This window comes from Gadus morhua, chromosome 3, assembly GCF_902167405.1.
Source record: "Gadus morhua chromosome 3, gadMor3.0, whole genome shotgun sequence".
Classification (NCBI taxonomy): domain Eukaryota; kingdom Metazoa; phylum Chordata; class Actinopteri; order Gadiformes; family Gadidae; genus Gadus; species Gadus morhua.
In genome coordinates, this window is record NC_044050.1 from 13,632,937 (window position 1) to 13,649,184 (window position 16,248).

At 44.5% G+C, this 16,248-nt stretch overlaps 1 protein-coding gene across 4 annotated transcripts; it reads left to right on the top strand.

Moving 5' to 3' along the window:
- The first annotated feature begins 697 nt into the window (after window positions 1-697).
- On the top strand, window positions 698-13,037 carry LOC115541006 (uncharacterized). Of its 4 annotated transcripts, none has more exons than XM_030352721.1 (5): window positions 698-1,017; window positions 9,489-9,679; window positions 9,869-9,944; window positions 10,726-11,070; window positions 11,492-13,037. In XM_030352721.1, the coding sequence occupies exons 3-5, from the start codon at window positions 9,881-9,883 to the stop codon at window positions 11,866-11,868; spliced, it is 786 nt and encodes a 261-aa protein (XP_030208581.1). In that variant the 5' UTR covers window positions 698-1,017; window positions 9,489-9,679; window positions 9,869-9,880; the 3' UTR covers window positions 11,869-13,037. The 4 variants fall into 4 exon arrangements, with proteins under 4 accessions (XP_030208581.1, XP_030208579.1, XP_030208582.1 ...); XM_030352719.1 differs by having other exon boundaries at window positions 9,554-9,679; XM_030352722.1 differs by having other exon boundaries at window positions 709-1,017; window positions 9,554-9,679; window positions 10,726-11,055.
- Window positions 13,038-16,248: the final 3,211 nt, after the last annotated feature.

Here is a 16,248-nt window from a genome sequence, read left to right on the forward strand (position 1 = left end):
CACAGGGAACAGGTGAGTCAGGCCATGTGGAGGCTACAACAAGTCCTTGAGACCATTGAACGAGATCAATCAACAGCGAGCGTCATCCAATCAGGCATTAGCCATCAAACCACACTGGACGTGTGGACTCAAACAAAGCCATCAAAACAGCCCTACTGCTCTGGCTCATAATGAGTGAATCGGCAATCAAGGACATGATATCTTTTGTTGACGTTCCATCTTGCTGGAAGAGAAGATTTTAATGAACCCAATGTCTCCTAGGGACCTAGGCGTTTTGTTAATATCTCCTTCAGTCACAGGTGTTGTAGGAAACACACTAAAACCCACACGTGTTGTAGGATCTGGTCATATTAATGAAATTGTCAAAGGTACTCATTATACATTATTACTCATTGATTAATTAATTCCCTTATGGATACACCTTATTTCAAATTCTCAATAAAAGTGTACCAAAACTAGATAACTAGGATAGAGCTCCTCAACACACTACAGAATATTGTTTACGTACAGACATAGCCCAAACAAGTCTACAATTCTTTATATTAAAAGGATCCTCTCCCTTTAACACTCACTTTAGCATAATACCAGAACCAGTAGTTCATGAGCAGCCTGTCTGCCTGATTAACGAGCGGTGTTCCCCAGATCCCCAGGTCAGCAGCAGGAGCCAGGCCAGACCAGCCCTGGCAGACAGAGGAGCGGATACTCCCGCTCCGCACTCGAATTCACCGTCCCAGCAGGGAAGGAAGGACAACTTCTTTGACACCACCGACTCTATTGTCAAAGTCAGTGAAAGGGAAGTTCAGTGTTTTAAAGAAGACAAACAGGCCACCGAGCTTCCCGGACTTGGGAAATGAGTCAGGAGGATGGCGCTGGCACTGGCGCGGCGCGGAGCTGGGTTCTGTGTTTGTGTTTCTGAACAAGGGTTGGATCGCTGTGGGTTGAAATGCTGCTCATCTGAAGAGTAGAGGTTCAGAACAAGCACCGTTCTAACGTTCACCGGGTACAGGATGCAAAAAGGTAGGTGGCAGATACAAATATACCCATTAACCGAAGCAGAGAACTTCTATTGAAGTGAGACTGTGTTATAAGTGCAATGATAAGGCTACATTGATTGTAGCCTTATTGGTCCTTGTTTTTGGTCATAATGTCATACTATCTTTTTGTGTAAATCGATGGTCAAAGAAGTAACATTGCTTGAAGATGATGTCTGAAGATCAATACCATCTTATTCATAGTCAAAATTATTTGGCATATAGATAAACATTATTTAGTCAGTAATGTTGTGCCATTTCTGCAGATTTTTCAATATCATCAACTGTTCAACTGTCATGATGGTTGATGCGGATCAGTAAGGAGATGATTGTTGGTGATTATAATGAGAACAATGTGGTTTTGAGGAAGTTATCTTGGCCAACTATGCAGTATTGTAATTGAAACAGCAATCATCGCAGCACTGATTTATTAAGGCACTGATTTGCAGAATATTTATTGAACAGACAGAATTCATTCAACAAAACCGAAAAGGCCAAAGCAGAATGAAAAATGTCAGCATTTATTTTTTCTATTTTGCTTGAAGAAACAAGGGCTTTCTTTTTGTAATTCTCTTTATTCATCTCTATGACCTTTAAACTACTCTCAAAGTTTACCTGGCAGAGTTTTATTAAACCCTGCAGCCACACTGAGAGAAACTGGATTAAAATGGCATTTCTGTTGACTCAGACCAAACGGCAAATAGCAGCCTCCTGATACCAAAGCAACACACGTTATCTGAATACACTGGCTGCAGAGCAGAACTTGTTAGAAGTTTAATTACCAGTGGTATTTGGCTAAGGCTTTTGAGCTACCAACAAAAGACTGCTACCAAGGTGTAGAGCGAGTATCGGTGTTATTCAGACTACACCACGACAGCTTATCAGGGAAGTGGGACATTGCGTAATCAGGCTGTAGTGGAAAGCCCATGCCTCAGCCAGCATGCTCGGACAGGAAGAGGAAAGCCGGTGCATTGAACTTGGAATGTGAAGTCAATCTCACCTATGACCTTACGCTGCCTGCTCCCCGTTTTGAAGTGTAAACATGGATGCTTCTCAGATTTCCCGGACCAAGGTAGACCAATAAAAGTCCTTTGTGTTGTCTGATGAATATGTCGTATTTTGGCAATAGTAGGAGCAAAAGACACGGGACACTTCTGCTATTGGTGTGCATTGATGGTTTTTTCGTTATCAGCAGTTGTTCCATTACAAATTGTGGTTGCTTCCAAGCTTTATGCTGTTTTAAGCTTTTTTCTGCAAATCATTGTCCAACTCCTTGTTAGCACACACCTTAAAACACCAGCATAGAAACACCCCCTCCCTCCCTCCCCCCCCCCCCCCCACACGCACGCACGCACGCACGCACGCACGCATGCACGCACGCACGCACGCACGCACGCACGCACGCACGCACGCACGCACACACACACACACACACACACACACACACACACACACACACAATGGCCTTATGATCAAATTAACTACCTTGTCTTTCAAGAAGATGTGGTCTAGCTGTTGTACAATGTAATTGTAGCTGTTATATAAACAACATATTTCTTCCCTTTTGTTGCATAAGATTAGATAGAAACTGTTCAGGGCGTAAAGTACAGCTGAGAAGGTTACCCCTGTTAAAGAATAACCACAGATATGAGTGATAATGTTATCAAATGCACTTTGACGTCGGGAAGAATGTGCGCAGAGAAAGTGAAGCATTGTAACGCAAGTGTGTATATGGGTATATGAGTGTGTGAGTGCATGTGAGTGTCTCAAGGCCCCCTTCTTCCCTGTGTGAGCACGTCTCGCTGATGTGGGTTCATGACTAGGGGAAAAACCCCAACAACAATAACTTTGTGGCCCGGTTGAAAATACACAAGCAGAACTTCATAGCTTTTAACTGTGACACAGTTCGGTCATAGAGCTCAACGACTAAAACAAAAGAACAACAAAACCCAGGAGGACCATCCATTTGGACCGGCTATTTCTGCCGAAACTGTACATGGCTGAGGAACCAATCGTTCCACTTTCTGTGTTCAGTGCTAATTCTTAAACTTGATGAATCAAAACGATTCTGTGATTTCGTCTTCAGGTAAAACAGGGTAAACATTTCAGTGAACAGCAGTCTGAATACTGCACAGTAGACAGTGTAGTTATTCCTACTATCAAATGCCAAGTCACATCACATTCCCTCCTTCAGTTTGTCCTGCCATGACACCCCGTCCTACTTGGCCATACGTCACGGTATACAGACACGAGGAATACTCTCAGTGGCCTCTCGCAAGTTCATTACCCTTTTTTGTCCTGCAAGGTCGCTTCCCCCCACTCCCCCTCTCCCTCTCCCTCTCTCTATGATCTCCCCCAGGGACGAGACCCTCCCTCAGCCCCCTCCCTCTCCAGCAATACTGAGTCTTATCTGCGTGTCAGACATGTTTGCTCCTGCAGGCTAACGGTCTGCCTGGGCTGAACTGTGTAACGGGAGTCGACGCATGATGGCACCAACCTGCCCTCTGGTGAAATGTCAGCGGGGCCATTGGGGTCAGCACAGCAGCGGGGGGAGCTCTCTTTGTAAGCTGACAACTCGGGGGGCTCGGGGCCCCGCTCTCTGAGCGATGTGAGCACGTTCCTGAGGGCCGCCGGGTGATTGGTTTCAATAGCCGTGCGGGTGGTTGGCGGGAGTGCACGGGTTTGTTATTCCTGACACTCTGGTGCTTAAGTGGCTGCCAAACGATGGCCGTGACAACTGCAATGCCATTATCTGCTCAGGCTCTGCTGTTAAATTCGATTTTGTTTGTGGTTTTAATTAGAAAGACAATGACAGTCGATTTCGGTGTGATCAAATAGAGTGCCGTGTGACTTCAGCTCTTGATATTTTGCCCAGAGTGGTTGTTGTTTCACATGAAAACAGTGTTTATCTACTTTACTTCCAACCTTACGACCCCGAGTCCCCCCCACTGCTTTCCCTCTTCTCAAATTTTGAGTAAGCATGCACCAAAGGTCAGTACACACACGCACACACATACAAACAAACAAACGTGCACGCATGTGCGGCGGCATACCAGGAAACAGTGGCATGAATCACTTGTTCTCTTTTTTCAAATCTGTCTACCTCAGCTCTTCTTAATCAGATGATGATCACAGGAAGTGGAAAGGAGAACGATGGCTGCTGCTGATAGACAATGCCCACAGATGACCTCACTTCCACAATATGTCAGCTCAACAGCCAATCAGCAGACAGATAGTCAGTAGATGAGCGACATGGGGAGCTGCCAACCAAGTGGAGGCAGGCCCTTCTGACCATTCAAAGTCTTTATCCTTGAATACCACATCAGCACATCATTCATGGTGGACTACACAGACTCGGCATTGACTCCAGCTAACACGGAAATGTCAAACTTCAGAGCCATGTGAATTAGGGGAAGGAGGTCAGTGGTTTGCATCCCCAAAGGTTTAGTATGATAATCTTTGTGTGTTTACTTCATTTACATTTAACAGCAGCACCGTTGACTGTTTGATAATGCCGATGACTGTCAGTAAATTCTCGCTTTTCATAGAAGGACACGTAAAAAATACAGAGTAGCTCATCCTGTACAACTTTTGTTTCATCTGCTTGGACGCACAACAATATGGTCCACCTGGCGCCTGCTATTCACATGGATTGACTGCATGGTAACCAGACCATCCCAATAGCTTCAACTCAGTGTTCAAGCTTCAGCAGGTTACTTTCCTGTATGGCTCTTTCCTGCGTGACTTCCTGCTTTCACAACACCTTTGATAACCTGCCACGGACATCTCATGCTTATATACCTTACCGTATATCAATTACACACTCACTTGTGTATTTGGTTGTCGCCAATCCTGGCCAGTGTTGCATGTTGGGATACGGTGCTTCTACCAATAGTTTTATCAACCCCCTCCTCCCAGGTATCGACCAAATGGGCATCGTTGAAGGTCTTGTTTTCAGCATTTAGAGCTGAGAACAAATAAATGGTTTAAAACCTTTAAAAAGTTTAAAGGTTTTTTGGGGACTTAGTCAAAGAGATACAAACACTATAAGTTGTGGATGTATGCTGACACACCAAACAGTGCTGCACGCTCACAGAATTGGCTTTGTGGGGATTTCCACCATAAACCCAGTCTGTTACAAGTAATGCCATTGTCATTGTTGAGGCTCACCCATGCGCAGTATAGAATTATAGTTTTGGGGGTGAGTGCTGGCCGGAGACCGGCCCAGACCTCCTGATAGGGGAAGTAGCCAGAAAGGTATCGCTCAGGGCAACAAATGCTTTCTGATGCACATGCAGGATGAGGACATCAGAACCGCTGTGTTGCTCCTGTAATTACCGTGGTGATTTTCGTTTTTGATTTTCATAATTAGGCGTACAACGGCCCGTTTAAATGGGAAGCTGTCGCTCCTTACACATGCTTTTGCTGTAAAGTAGATATCCGTACTGCTAATCATGCATACAGTCGCACAAGATTAGGCAGCATTTAATCATTTGATTTTCTCAAAAACCTCACAGGCTATAATTGTATGCAGGAGTCGAGCCAGATCTCCCTGTGGACCCACAATATTGCCGTCGATTCACACCTCACACTTGTATCTAGCCTCCGCAACGCAGGCTAGAGACAGATGTTACTAATCCTTCTGCATTAGCAAACATTGGCATGTAGCGAGCCTGGGTACAAATCTGCCAACAGGGTAGCCTAGCTCTGAGCCAGATTAGTTTCTGGATTCTGCACAGAAAATAACATGTCTATGATCTCCTTACAGCAGGTTCTGCTGGGCTGTGGGGGGGGGGGGGGGGGGGGGGGGGGAGGGATAAACCTGCTGCTCAAACATTGATCTGAGCTGTGGCTGCGGTCCACGAGCAAAAGCCCACAGGAGGTGTGGGATATGTAGTTTGAACACCTCAACACGCTTACTGTCAAACATAGAGGACAACACGGACACCCAGATGGGTTTCCCTACAGTTTACAGGGGGATTATAGGAAGGAAGGTAATGCTAGTCACGTTAGGAAACCTTTTCCAACCCAGCGTACCTGGAGCTATCCTGCTAGCTGGAGCGGCAGTCACTAAGCCAAATAGTCATACTATTATTATTACTACTATACCTGCGGGAGACTGTAATGACTTCCTCGACGGATGACGTGAAACTGGAGTTTGGCAGTGTTGAAGTGAACTGAATAGTAGATGTTAGGTCTGTTGGGACGACTTTTTGGTATTAATTAACTTATTAATAATGATTAGCATAATATATATTGTTTGCCATCCAGTATATCATACTGAGCAGGATATTACACGCTGAGCTGGAAATTAAACATTTCATCATTCATGGCTCTCAATATGGCCTGCATGGTTGCATCTGATGATTCTGCTCATTATCTCTGCCACTGATTAAATCAATCGAGATCATTTTAGCGATCAACAGGTGCCACTATTGGCTGAACTGGGACCATGAACACTGTGCTGGCAGTGGAAGTTGATTGCACACCACAGCTTAAAGGACAAATCCGGTGTAAATGGATTTGGGATATGTTTTGTATGATAACGAGTTGGAACGTTGGTTTTTGAGCACAAAAAACGCATACAGACGCATTCTTCAGTTGCCAGTTTTTAGACGATTCTATCAAAACGCTATGAATTTGGAACGATTGAGGCATGAGTTATGGTAAAAACTAAATCTGTATTTTAAACCACTTAATAGGCTAAAAGTAGCCCGACACTTCTTTGGTAGTATAATAAGGGTCTTAACATATAAAACGAGGCATTGATAACTTTGTACAGATTGTTTATTAAAAAGGACATTTTCAGGTTGTATAAGCGATGTTGGGCGACGTCACTTTTGTTGGTATTTGAAGCTCCCAACCGTCTGTGTTTCGTGCATCCAGAAAAAACAATCATGAACGCAACGCGAAACCCCACAACACCCACCCCTTGTCGGTGATTGGTTGGAATACTATTTATTTCGGATCAGATGAATGTGATCGTTTATGTTTCTGCCTAGAATCGCTGATGCAACCTTTAATATCTGGGTTTGTGCTCACAGGAATTTGGGGTGTTTTGTGGAATCAATATTCAATCAAAGGCCAAATTAAACGTAGGCCTATTGTTATTCTATAACCAAGTTCCTCTTTCACTCCCACACTCAGCATCCATGTCTTTACTGGACACTAATTCACTCCCTAAGTACCATCTTCATATATATATATATATATATATATATATATATATATATATATAACATCCGAGCCCCATCTCACTGTGCCCCACCGGCTAAATGCCCTTCCCATAATCGGCTTGGAAAGGTCACAGTGCAAAATGGCAGCATAGCGTTTAACGGGCAGCGCCGGATGGGGTCAGCGCTTTTTATGAGCGCGGAAAAGCTTCTTGATTAGCCTACGAGTGTGAGTCATGAACTTGTTGGACGGAGATGTCCTCTGGAGATTAGGGGCCGCTGGAGGGGGTCCGCAGAGGGGCATGGCGGGTCCAGACACCCATAGACACGGGGTGCAGATGAGCGTGTCGGTGCGTTTGATAGCAGGCAGGGCTATCAGCAGTAAATCTACAATGCACTCAGTGGGTAAATAGAGATAATGGACCTCGTCAAACTATGTTTTGCCATCCACTGTGGAGAATTTGATGTATTTCAAAGAAAATAAGACAATTTATTTCCTTATTAATCATATCAGTCTCTTCTGCCCATGATGGCTGCCACTTGGTTATGCGTCAAGTTTTAGTGATAACAGGATTATACACAAGAAATGGATCTTGGGATAGTGAATCGGTGTTGAAACTTGTTCCAATGGCTACATTCAGGTGTGTGTGTGTGTGTGTGTATGTGTGTGTGTGTGTGTGTGTGTGTGTGTGTGTGTGTGTGTGTGTGTGTGTATGCGTGCGTGAGTGTCACACACACCAATTGTGAAAGTAAAACATGTAGTGACATGTATAGTTCTGCTCCTCCCTTGCATAATAAAAAGATTGCTACATAGGCATTTGGTGTAATATATATAGATAAAAAAAGACTTTAGCCAATTTAATGGGCTAACATTGGCTACTAATTCTTCAGTTAAATGCAGTCAGAACTTGCGACCCAAATTGAAACAAATAAATGGTTAAGTTAAACTTTTTTGGGGGTCCTAGTCAAAGAGATACATTCAATATACGGATAAATGTACCCACACCAAACAGTGTTACGCACTCAACGAATTTGCCCTTGGGGGGGATGCCATGGGTCTTTGTTGAGGCTCACCCATGCGCAGTAGAGGACAAGCTCTGGGCTGGGCTAGCATGAATAGGCCCCGGTATACTTCTCTCTTTGGTTTCCCATGTCAATGGCAGAGAGCTGCCGTGACTACACAAACACAAAACTAGGGAACTGATGGGAATACAAATGCCCTAATATCCATTCCTGTCACTCTCACTTCACTTTTACAGCTGAAGCAAGAGCCCTCTATGATTGCCCAAGAACAAAAATGTACTGAAGCCGTTTTATCTTGAAGATTTAAAATCGAAGCGTCATCACAGAGGGATAATGTGGGACACACCAACACCTCGGTGGGAGCTCTACGCCACATGCTACCAGTAGTAGGGTGTTAAACGAAACCACTTATCAAAACTGGTTGCCAGAGAACATTATAATTACCCTGGGGTTGTACTTTTCAATGGCTGTTGGAGCACATGGCATACATTACATTACGGTAGCAATAGCAATCTAGGGCTCCTGGAAATGGAAAAAGCGGTTCTTGAAGAGGGTGCTGAAGGACGGCGTATGACTTTTGGACAGAGAGAGATAAAGTTATGTTGACAGACAGGAATTAAACCACAAATCGATCGTAGGGCTGCCGGTTGTACTACTTGTTTGCCAACGTGTGTGTAGGTGTGTATCGTGCATGCGTGGGTGTTAAGAGACCATGTGACATTGGCCTGGTGTACCGCTAACAAAGCACAGCATCTGGGGAACAGATTGAAGTTGTTTCCTTGATAGTTAAGAAGTTGTTTCAGGTACTCATAAACCTGAAATAAAGTGGCCACACCTGGTACGTTAGAAAGTTTAGTATTCCACAAATCATTTCCATTTTAGTGTCAACACTGAGCCAAACTGTGGGTCTCAAAGAATCCGAGACAGAATACACAGCGACAACACTGTTGATAGCAGTGAGTCATACATAGATGATGAATGTGTCATTTTAGTTGTAATAGGCTCACTTGTCATGGTCGTCATACAACTTTCATTATGGAAGGACATCAACGATCAAAGTGACCTTACTCCAAGCAACGCATGGGAACTGGGCAGCGACTGGGAATATCTCATTGATAGATCAGACATGGCTGCAGACTACGCCTCCCCCACATCAATAGCCAAAGTTAAACAATGCATGCACTTGTTGCAACATCCACAACACCACAAACTGATCACTTTCTCTTTTAATATCTTTCAATCTCTGTTTCTCATTCCCTAGTTTCTTCCCACGCCTCCTTTCTCTTCTGACTCTCCCTCTCCCTCTCCCCGTTCCCTCATTTGTAGGAAGGAGGAACTAAAAGGCACTCAGAGGAGCTCTGGGACGGCCGACACTGGGAAAGAGCTAAGAGAGATCGAGAAAGAGAATAGTGCTTAAGAACTCCAGCCGCCAAGTACCAGTGTTTCACACAGGTAAGATCTGAGCAACATTATGTTAATTCAAGCCTCCGGTGTTTGGGAATGCACGGCAAAAAATATCAGCGCAATCCTCAAGCTTGTGTGCCTTAAAAATAACTACAAAAAACGGACATACTCTCTTGCACACAAACAGCCAGACTTCAGCACTTCATTCTAAATATCAAGTTTTTTTCCATGTTTCAGAGGAAGACGAATATGGGGGTCAAAGATGTGCTTGTTAACCTTTGGGTGCTTAGTGCTGCTGTGCAGATAAGACACGGTATGTACACGACAAGTTGAAACTCATGTTGAATCATGTTTGTGTGCTCTCGAGTGAATGAGGTGAAGAGTTTCTAACCTTGAGGAGTAATGTGCAATAAATCAATACAAATGACAAAAGATTTCCATTCTTACACAGCAAAGCATTTTTTGATATTGGACCTACACTTAGGGCACATTCACACCAGGATAGGCCTTTAGTTTGCTCTCTTTTGCCCCGACCAAAATACAATGTTTATTTTTTGGTTTGGTGCGGTTCGATTTCACATTGAAATTTTCCCAGAATATGTCAAAAAACCCATGTCTGCAAAGATCGTTCAATCATTGGTCAAAAAGCTCTGCGGTAAAGAAAAAAAAGGGGGGGAAGTGCCTGAAAATCTTCTGCAAACCCGCACAAGCGTTTGGTACGTCTTTTTATGTGGACTTCTGCCGAAATATCCTATAGACATTCCGACTCCTCTTTGCTCCATGTTGAGCCACGACAAATTTTTTGTACAGTCCCGTTAAGCTCCATGATTCGCAGTTGTTTGTCGATCTGCTAAACAAAACGCAAAACCAACAACCTCCTTGAACACATTCCAATGAGCAACCTGTCGTAGCTTGAATGGCAGCTGCAGTTTTAAATATACAATAACTGATAACACTGACGGTCCGTCGTCGTGGGAGATGTTCCCAAGGTGGTGGTGGTGGGGGGGAGAGGGTTTGACCCGATACTTTCAAATGGTGTCAATAGCTCGGTAGGGCAGTGGCATAGTGCAGGTTTAACTCCTTTTGTTCCTCAGCTTCTACAGGCTTGTCGGTGAGCCCCAATGTCACGGCAACATGTGGTCAGTCCGTCACGCTTCACTGCAATGTCTCCTCGAACCAAGGGCTGGTCTACCACCTGTCCTGGATCAAAGACAACATCACCCTGTGCAAAGTCAAGGACGACCACCTGGTCGACGACGAGCAACCTACCAGCGACGTAGAGTGTCGCTACGCCAACAAAAGCATGTTTGTCACCTTTCGGCAAACCTCAAAAGAGCAGCAAGAACGCGCTTTGGACGAGTACATCTGCAAACTGCGCTCCTATCAGGGACCTGCCATTAAGAAGACATGGGTGGAGTTGAAAGGTCAGAGGCCAGTAGGTGAGGGGCAAAGAAGCACTTTGCCTTATCTTTCCATTGATGGTCATTCAAATAATATGAATACGCAAGTCTTATAATGAACGACTATGCAATGTGTAATAGATAGGTAGTAGCTTCAAAAAGGAAGATGGAAATATCTGTAGTCAGTCCAGTAACAGTAGCAGTACGTCTCTGTTTAAACATACTATTGACACTCACCTCACCCCTCACACCTCTCACTCCCATAAGCGCTGGGTGAGAGACAGTGGGGGAGACAATTTCACAGACAGTGGACAGAGAGCAGCTACTGCATTTCCGGGATGTTATTTCTGCATTTCACACTCCATCAAATTAAATATGAATGAATTAAATCAGATTTTATGAAGTCCCCAAACAAATCCCAAAACATTCAGAACATCTCCCACGTTGTCTTGTTTTCCAGAGTGTATCCAGCGTGTGGATCAAATCAGGACGGCCGAGGTTCCAACGTGCAGCTTCACGGGGGTCCGTCATGACGGAGACGTGCACTGGTACCGGGAGGACGCCAGGCTGACGGAGGACGATGCCGTGATTGAGAAAAAGGAGAGTGTGGACAAGGAATGCTGCCTGACCATCATCAGCTCTCTGAAGCCGAAAAAGGATTCTACGGGGCCCTACACCTGCTCCCTGTGGAACAGCCAATCCCAAAATTACACCGCAAACCATACATTCCCACATATTCCTTCATCAGAACAATCCACGTCTGGATCAGGGATGCTCCAAGGTCGTTGGAGTATTGGGAATTGTTTAATTATATCCGTGCTACTGACGTCCTTGTAGACACACACACACACACATTCCATGTTTTAGTCCAAAGTGCCAGGAGCAGAACTGAAACGGACATGGCGACACTGACAGGGTATACAGTGCAAATGTCAAGACACCTTTGGACATCTTTTTGGGAGATAAAGGTATGCTATTCAACGATGAACTTTGGAAAAGATAAGCGTTGACTGGAGGACAATGGAAAATCGTTAGCTGTAATAACAAAGCCTGCAATGGGCAGGGGGGGGAACTTGCAGGTGAATAGCCTAGAGAGTCAACTGGGAGTTGTAGGGCTTCAGTTTAAACTCATCCACTTTACATTAAAGTTGAACACCACTATAGCAGAGCCACTTAAATTCTTTCTGTAGGTTAAAGGGCAGAGACTGTAATCTCTATGGCCGCCTGTGTGAGTACAAGAGGCAGTACTCCGGCAATACTTAGTGATTACTTGCTGCCATCTAGGGGAGAAGTTGAGGTTAGTTTATTTGATTGCTAAAAATGCTACATTGAATGTATCCTGATAAAATGAAACAATTCCACTTATTTTTTAATGCATGTGTGTTACATCTGTGTCTAATTATGAGGCCATGCATCTTTATGTACCAGGGCAATTAACTAAACTAGTAACTAACTAACTATACATAAATGAAACACCATCAAACCTAGCCCATGCTAGGGACTATATTCATGCTAGCTGTGTTTTCGCTGCGAGGACAGCTCTTTGAAAGGACCATGGTGCATGGCTTTGTGAGTTAAGTCTACTAGCCGTGCCCTGGTACATGAAAGGAGCAGACCTGTTGTGAGGGACACCTGTGTTTTACCTATGCTGACGCCTCTGCGGAAAGGTCAAAGTGCAGACCTTGCTTATTATTTGGAAGATTGCCTGGTTTAGGGAGGGGGGGGGGGGGCTGGGATGAATGTGTCATTGGTGTCCGGATGGGAGCCGGAGAGGAGGAGGGCACCTTGAGAATTGGCCAATGGTTGATGGAGGTCCCTGCACTGATGATGGTTCACTCTGGATGGAGCCCTCATCATCTGGCTATGTCGTATCAGTACCTGAAAGGGCTGTAGGCCACTACTGGCCGATTTGAGGAGGTTATTTTTTAGCTCTTATTATTTGATACTGCAACCTACATGTTGGTACTGATGTGTATATAAAAAAATATAAATGACTGGAAAACGTGTGGACTGGACTAATCTGTTTGTATAATTGGATAAGCTGCAATTATCAGATGAAATTATGATTGTTTTAGTGTTTTTTTCCAATGCATATAACATATTCATTTACATTTTTATCGTGTTTGATTTTTTCAATAAAAGAATTTATTCAACACTACTGTACATCAATGGTCCTTTATTGTAGGGTGACCATATTTTCATTTGGGAAAACCAGGACACCTTGTCGGGGGGGGGGGGGTTGAAGGTGGGGCGGCTGGGGGGTGGGCGGTCATGTGGAGGATGCTGCTGCTTTAATAGTAGGCCTATTTTATTATTATTCAATTATACCGGTATATTATATTATACAGATAGAACAAGATATTTACAGTTGGTTTATTAAAAATGCTTTTCAGTAAAAGCCTCCGCTGCATTCACTGCATCCTCGTTCCCTGGTCTGAGAAAGTACTGCGTGTTCGAGCTAGCACTACCCTCGCCTCGGACAGCTGTTTTGTGCTTCTCGGTGTCCAGGTGGATTTTCAGATCTCTTGCACCTCCATTGGACACCGAGACATATGTGCCTGCTTTGCACACTGTGCACAAGGCTTCCCATTTGTCTCGACCCGGTCTGAAAGCCGGGAAACTCTTTAGTAATTCGTCGGTAAACGAGCACTTGCGCTTCGGCATTTTGCTTGCGCTTCGGCATGTTGCTTGCGTATGACTGACAGTCACGTTGTCTACGTTCTAATTAATAGGGCTGACAGCATAGGGGCGGGGATTAGGCTACGTCGCACGCAGCGCCGTGGGCAGTGCCCTAGTGCATGTAAATGTAATGGTCCAAAGAAGGTAATTTTAAAAACCAGGACATTTCCTCACTTTCTAAAAATAACCCGGGACACCCGGGACAGGACGTGAAATACGGACATGTCCCGGGAAATACGGACGTATGGTCACCCTACTTTATTGGAAATATGAATTATTAAATAGCAGGTCTTGTGTTTCTCCTATCAACGTTATTCTTTTTGACAGAGTGAACCACGTCAAGTATATTCAATTTACAACCTTTTATTATTGTTTTTTTTAAATATGAAATAGCTTCAAAGAATTTGCAAGGGAACTTTCAAAGGATAGGACTACAGGACACTGCGAATCACAAGAAAAAAAGAAAAGACCAAAGAGAAGAAATAAATAAGGATTACAGTGAATTTCAAAGTGAAATATATGAGGATAACTTAAAGGGATGACATTATGCCAGGTGTGAGTGTGATTAGTCATTACAAGCCATTTGAAAATCTGAAATTCCCTGTGTTCAAAATAGTCAAAATAGTGTCAACCTAGATGCAGTCTCAGTCTATATATACAGTATCAGTCTACCAGCCTACCCAGTGGACTGTAGCTAATGTTTCTTATCTTTCCATCATACATAGGTGGACGCTCCAAATTGTGACGTCACTAAAACACATGTAGTGGATTTCCAAGTGCCTTGCTATGGCTTATCAAACACACACACACACACACACACACACACACACACACACACACACACACACACACACACACACACACACACACACACACACACACACACACACACACACACACACACACACACACACACACACACACACACACACACACACAATAACACCCTTTTAATTTGCTGTGAAGGCAATTTATTTGACGCCAACAACACCAATCTCACTATGCAAACATGTATTTGCAATAGCCTCGCATCACCACAAGATGGAGCAAGTTAGCCAGCTTCAGGCTTGGGATATGAGCAGCGATTTCCTTTGCATCCGCCACTGCAAACGCAGTGGACCCGTTGAACAGCCTTCGTAACGGAGGCACAGTAGAAGTGGTGCTCATTAAGTACATGATGGGTCCGTAGGCATACCAGTGCACATGATTTACCAGTGCACATGATTACATCATGAGATACACCTTTGTTCCCCCCTACTCATAGGCCTCTGTTATATATGTTATTATAGGCCAGGTTTAAACATGGATGAACGCCCTCGTTTTTCACAGTATCCAATCGTATTTGCCTGAATTAGGATCCAAACTGACAAAACTGTCTACACTAGGTCTTCACCCCGGCTCTAGAACTCTCTGACTGGCAGGCCCCAGTCTGTCAGGATTGGAAATAGGACTTCAGCGAGCATCATCACAAACATTGGCACGCCACAGGGCTGCATGCTCAGCCTCATCCTCTACACCCTGTTCACTCATGACTGTGTCGCCTCCCACATAGACAACACCATCCTGAAGTTTGCGGACGACACCGCAGTGATAGGACGCATCACGGGCGGGGACGAAGCGGCCTACAGGAGGGAGGTGGCCTGTCTGGTGTCATGGTGTGAGGACAATAACCTCACCCTCAACACGGACAAGACCAAGGAGATGATAGTGGACATGAGGAAGTAAAGGAGTCCTCATTGGCCACTGTTCATCGGGGAGCTTGAAGTAGAGAGGGTGAGCAGCTTCAAGTACCTCGGCGTCCACATCAGCGACGACCTCACTTGGACACTCAACACCACACAGCTGGTTAAGAAATCCCAACAGCGGCTGTACTTCCTGAGGAAGCTGAGGGAGTTTGGCATGTCGCCTGAGATCCTCAGAAACTTCTACAGCTGCATTGTTGAGAGCATCTTGACCGGCTGTATCACGTCTGGTACGGCAGCACTTCTGCTTTGGACCGCAGACGACTGCAGAGAGTGGTAAAGACTGCAGAGAAGATCACCAGAACGCCACTGCCCTCTCTGCAGAGCATCTACCACCGCAGAGTCCACAGGAGAGCTGCCTCCATACTCAAGGACCCCACCCATCCCCTGCATGGACTGGTTACACTTCTACCCTCAGGACGGAGGTACAGAAGTATGAAGTCCAAAACAACCAGACTAAAGAACTCTTTCTTCCCGACTGCCCTCGGACTCCTTAATAACAGATAGGAGTCTGTTGTTATTGTTATTATTCTACCTCAGGACTGCCGCCACTGTTTTTTGCTCATGCACTATGGCACACTTTCTTGGATTTTCACCATTCCGTATTATTTATTTTAACTTAAATGTATTAGTTTATCTAGCTGCTGCTCTTCTATTGACCTTGTAAATTCTATATTCTATATTGTTGCTGCTTTTTTCTATTTTATTTGTATATTGTATATTGCACATTTTTCATATTTCTTTCTTGGCATTCAGTCTGTGGAAAACAAAGGAAGAATTCCATTGTATGACTGAG

Coding starts and splice junctions, on each gene's coding strand:
- LOC115541006 (XM_030352721.1), top strand. CDS start 9,881: ATGGGGGTCAAAGATGTGCTTGTTAACCTTTGGGTGCTTAGTGCTGCT. Junction 9,945..10,725: donor TGCTGTGCAGATAAGACACG/GTATGTACACGA, acceptor TTTGTTCCTCAG/CTTCTACAGGCTTGTCGGTG. Junction 11,071..11,491: donor GAAAGGTCAGAGGCCAGTAG/GTGAGGGGCAAA, acceptor CTTGTTTTCCAG/AGTGTATCCAGCGTGTGGAT.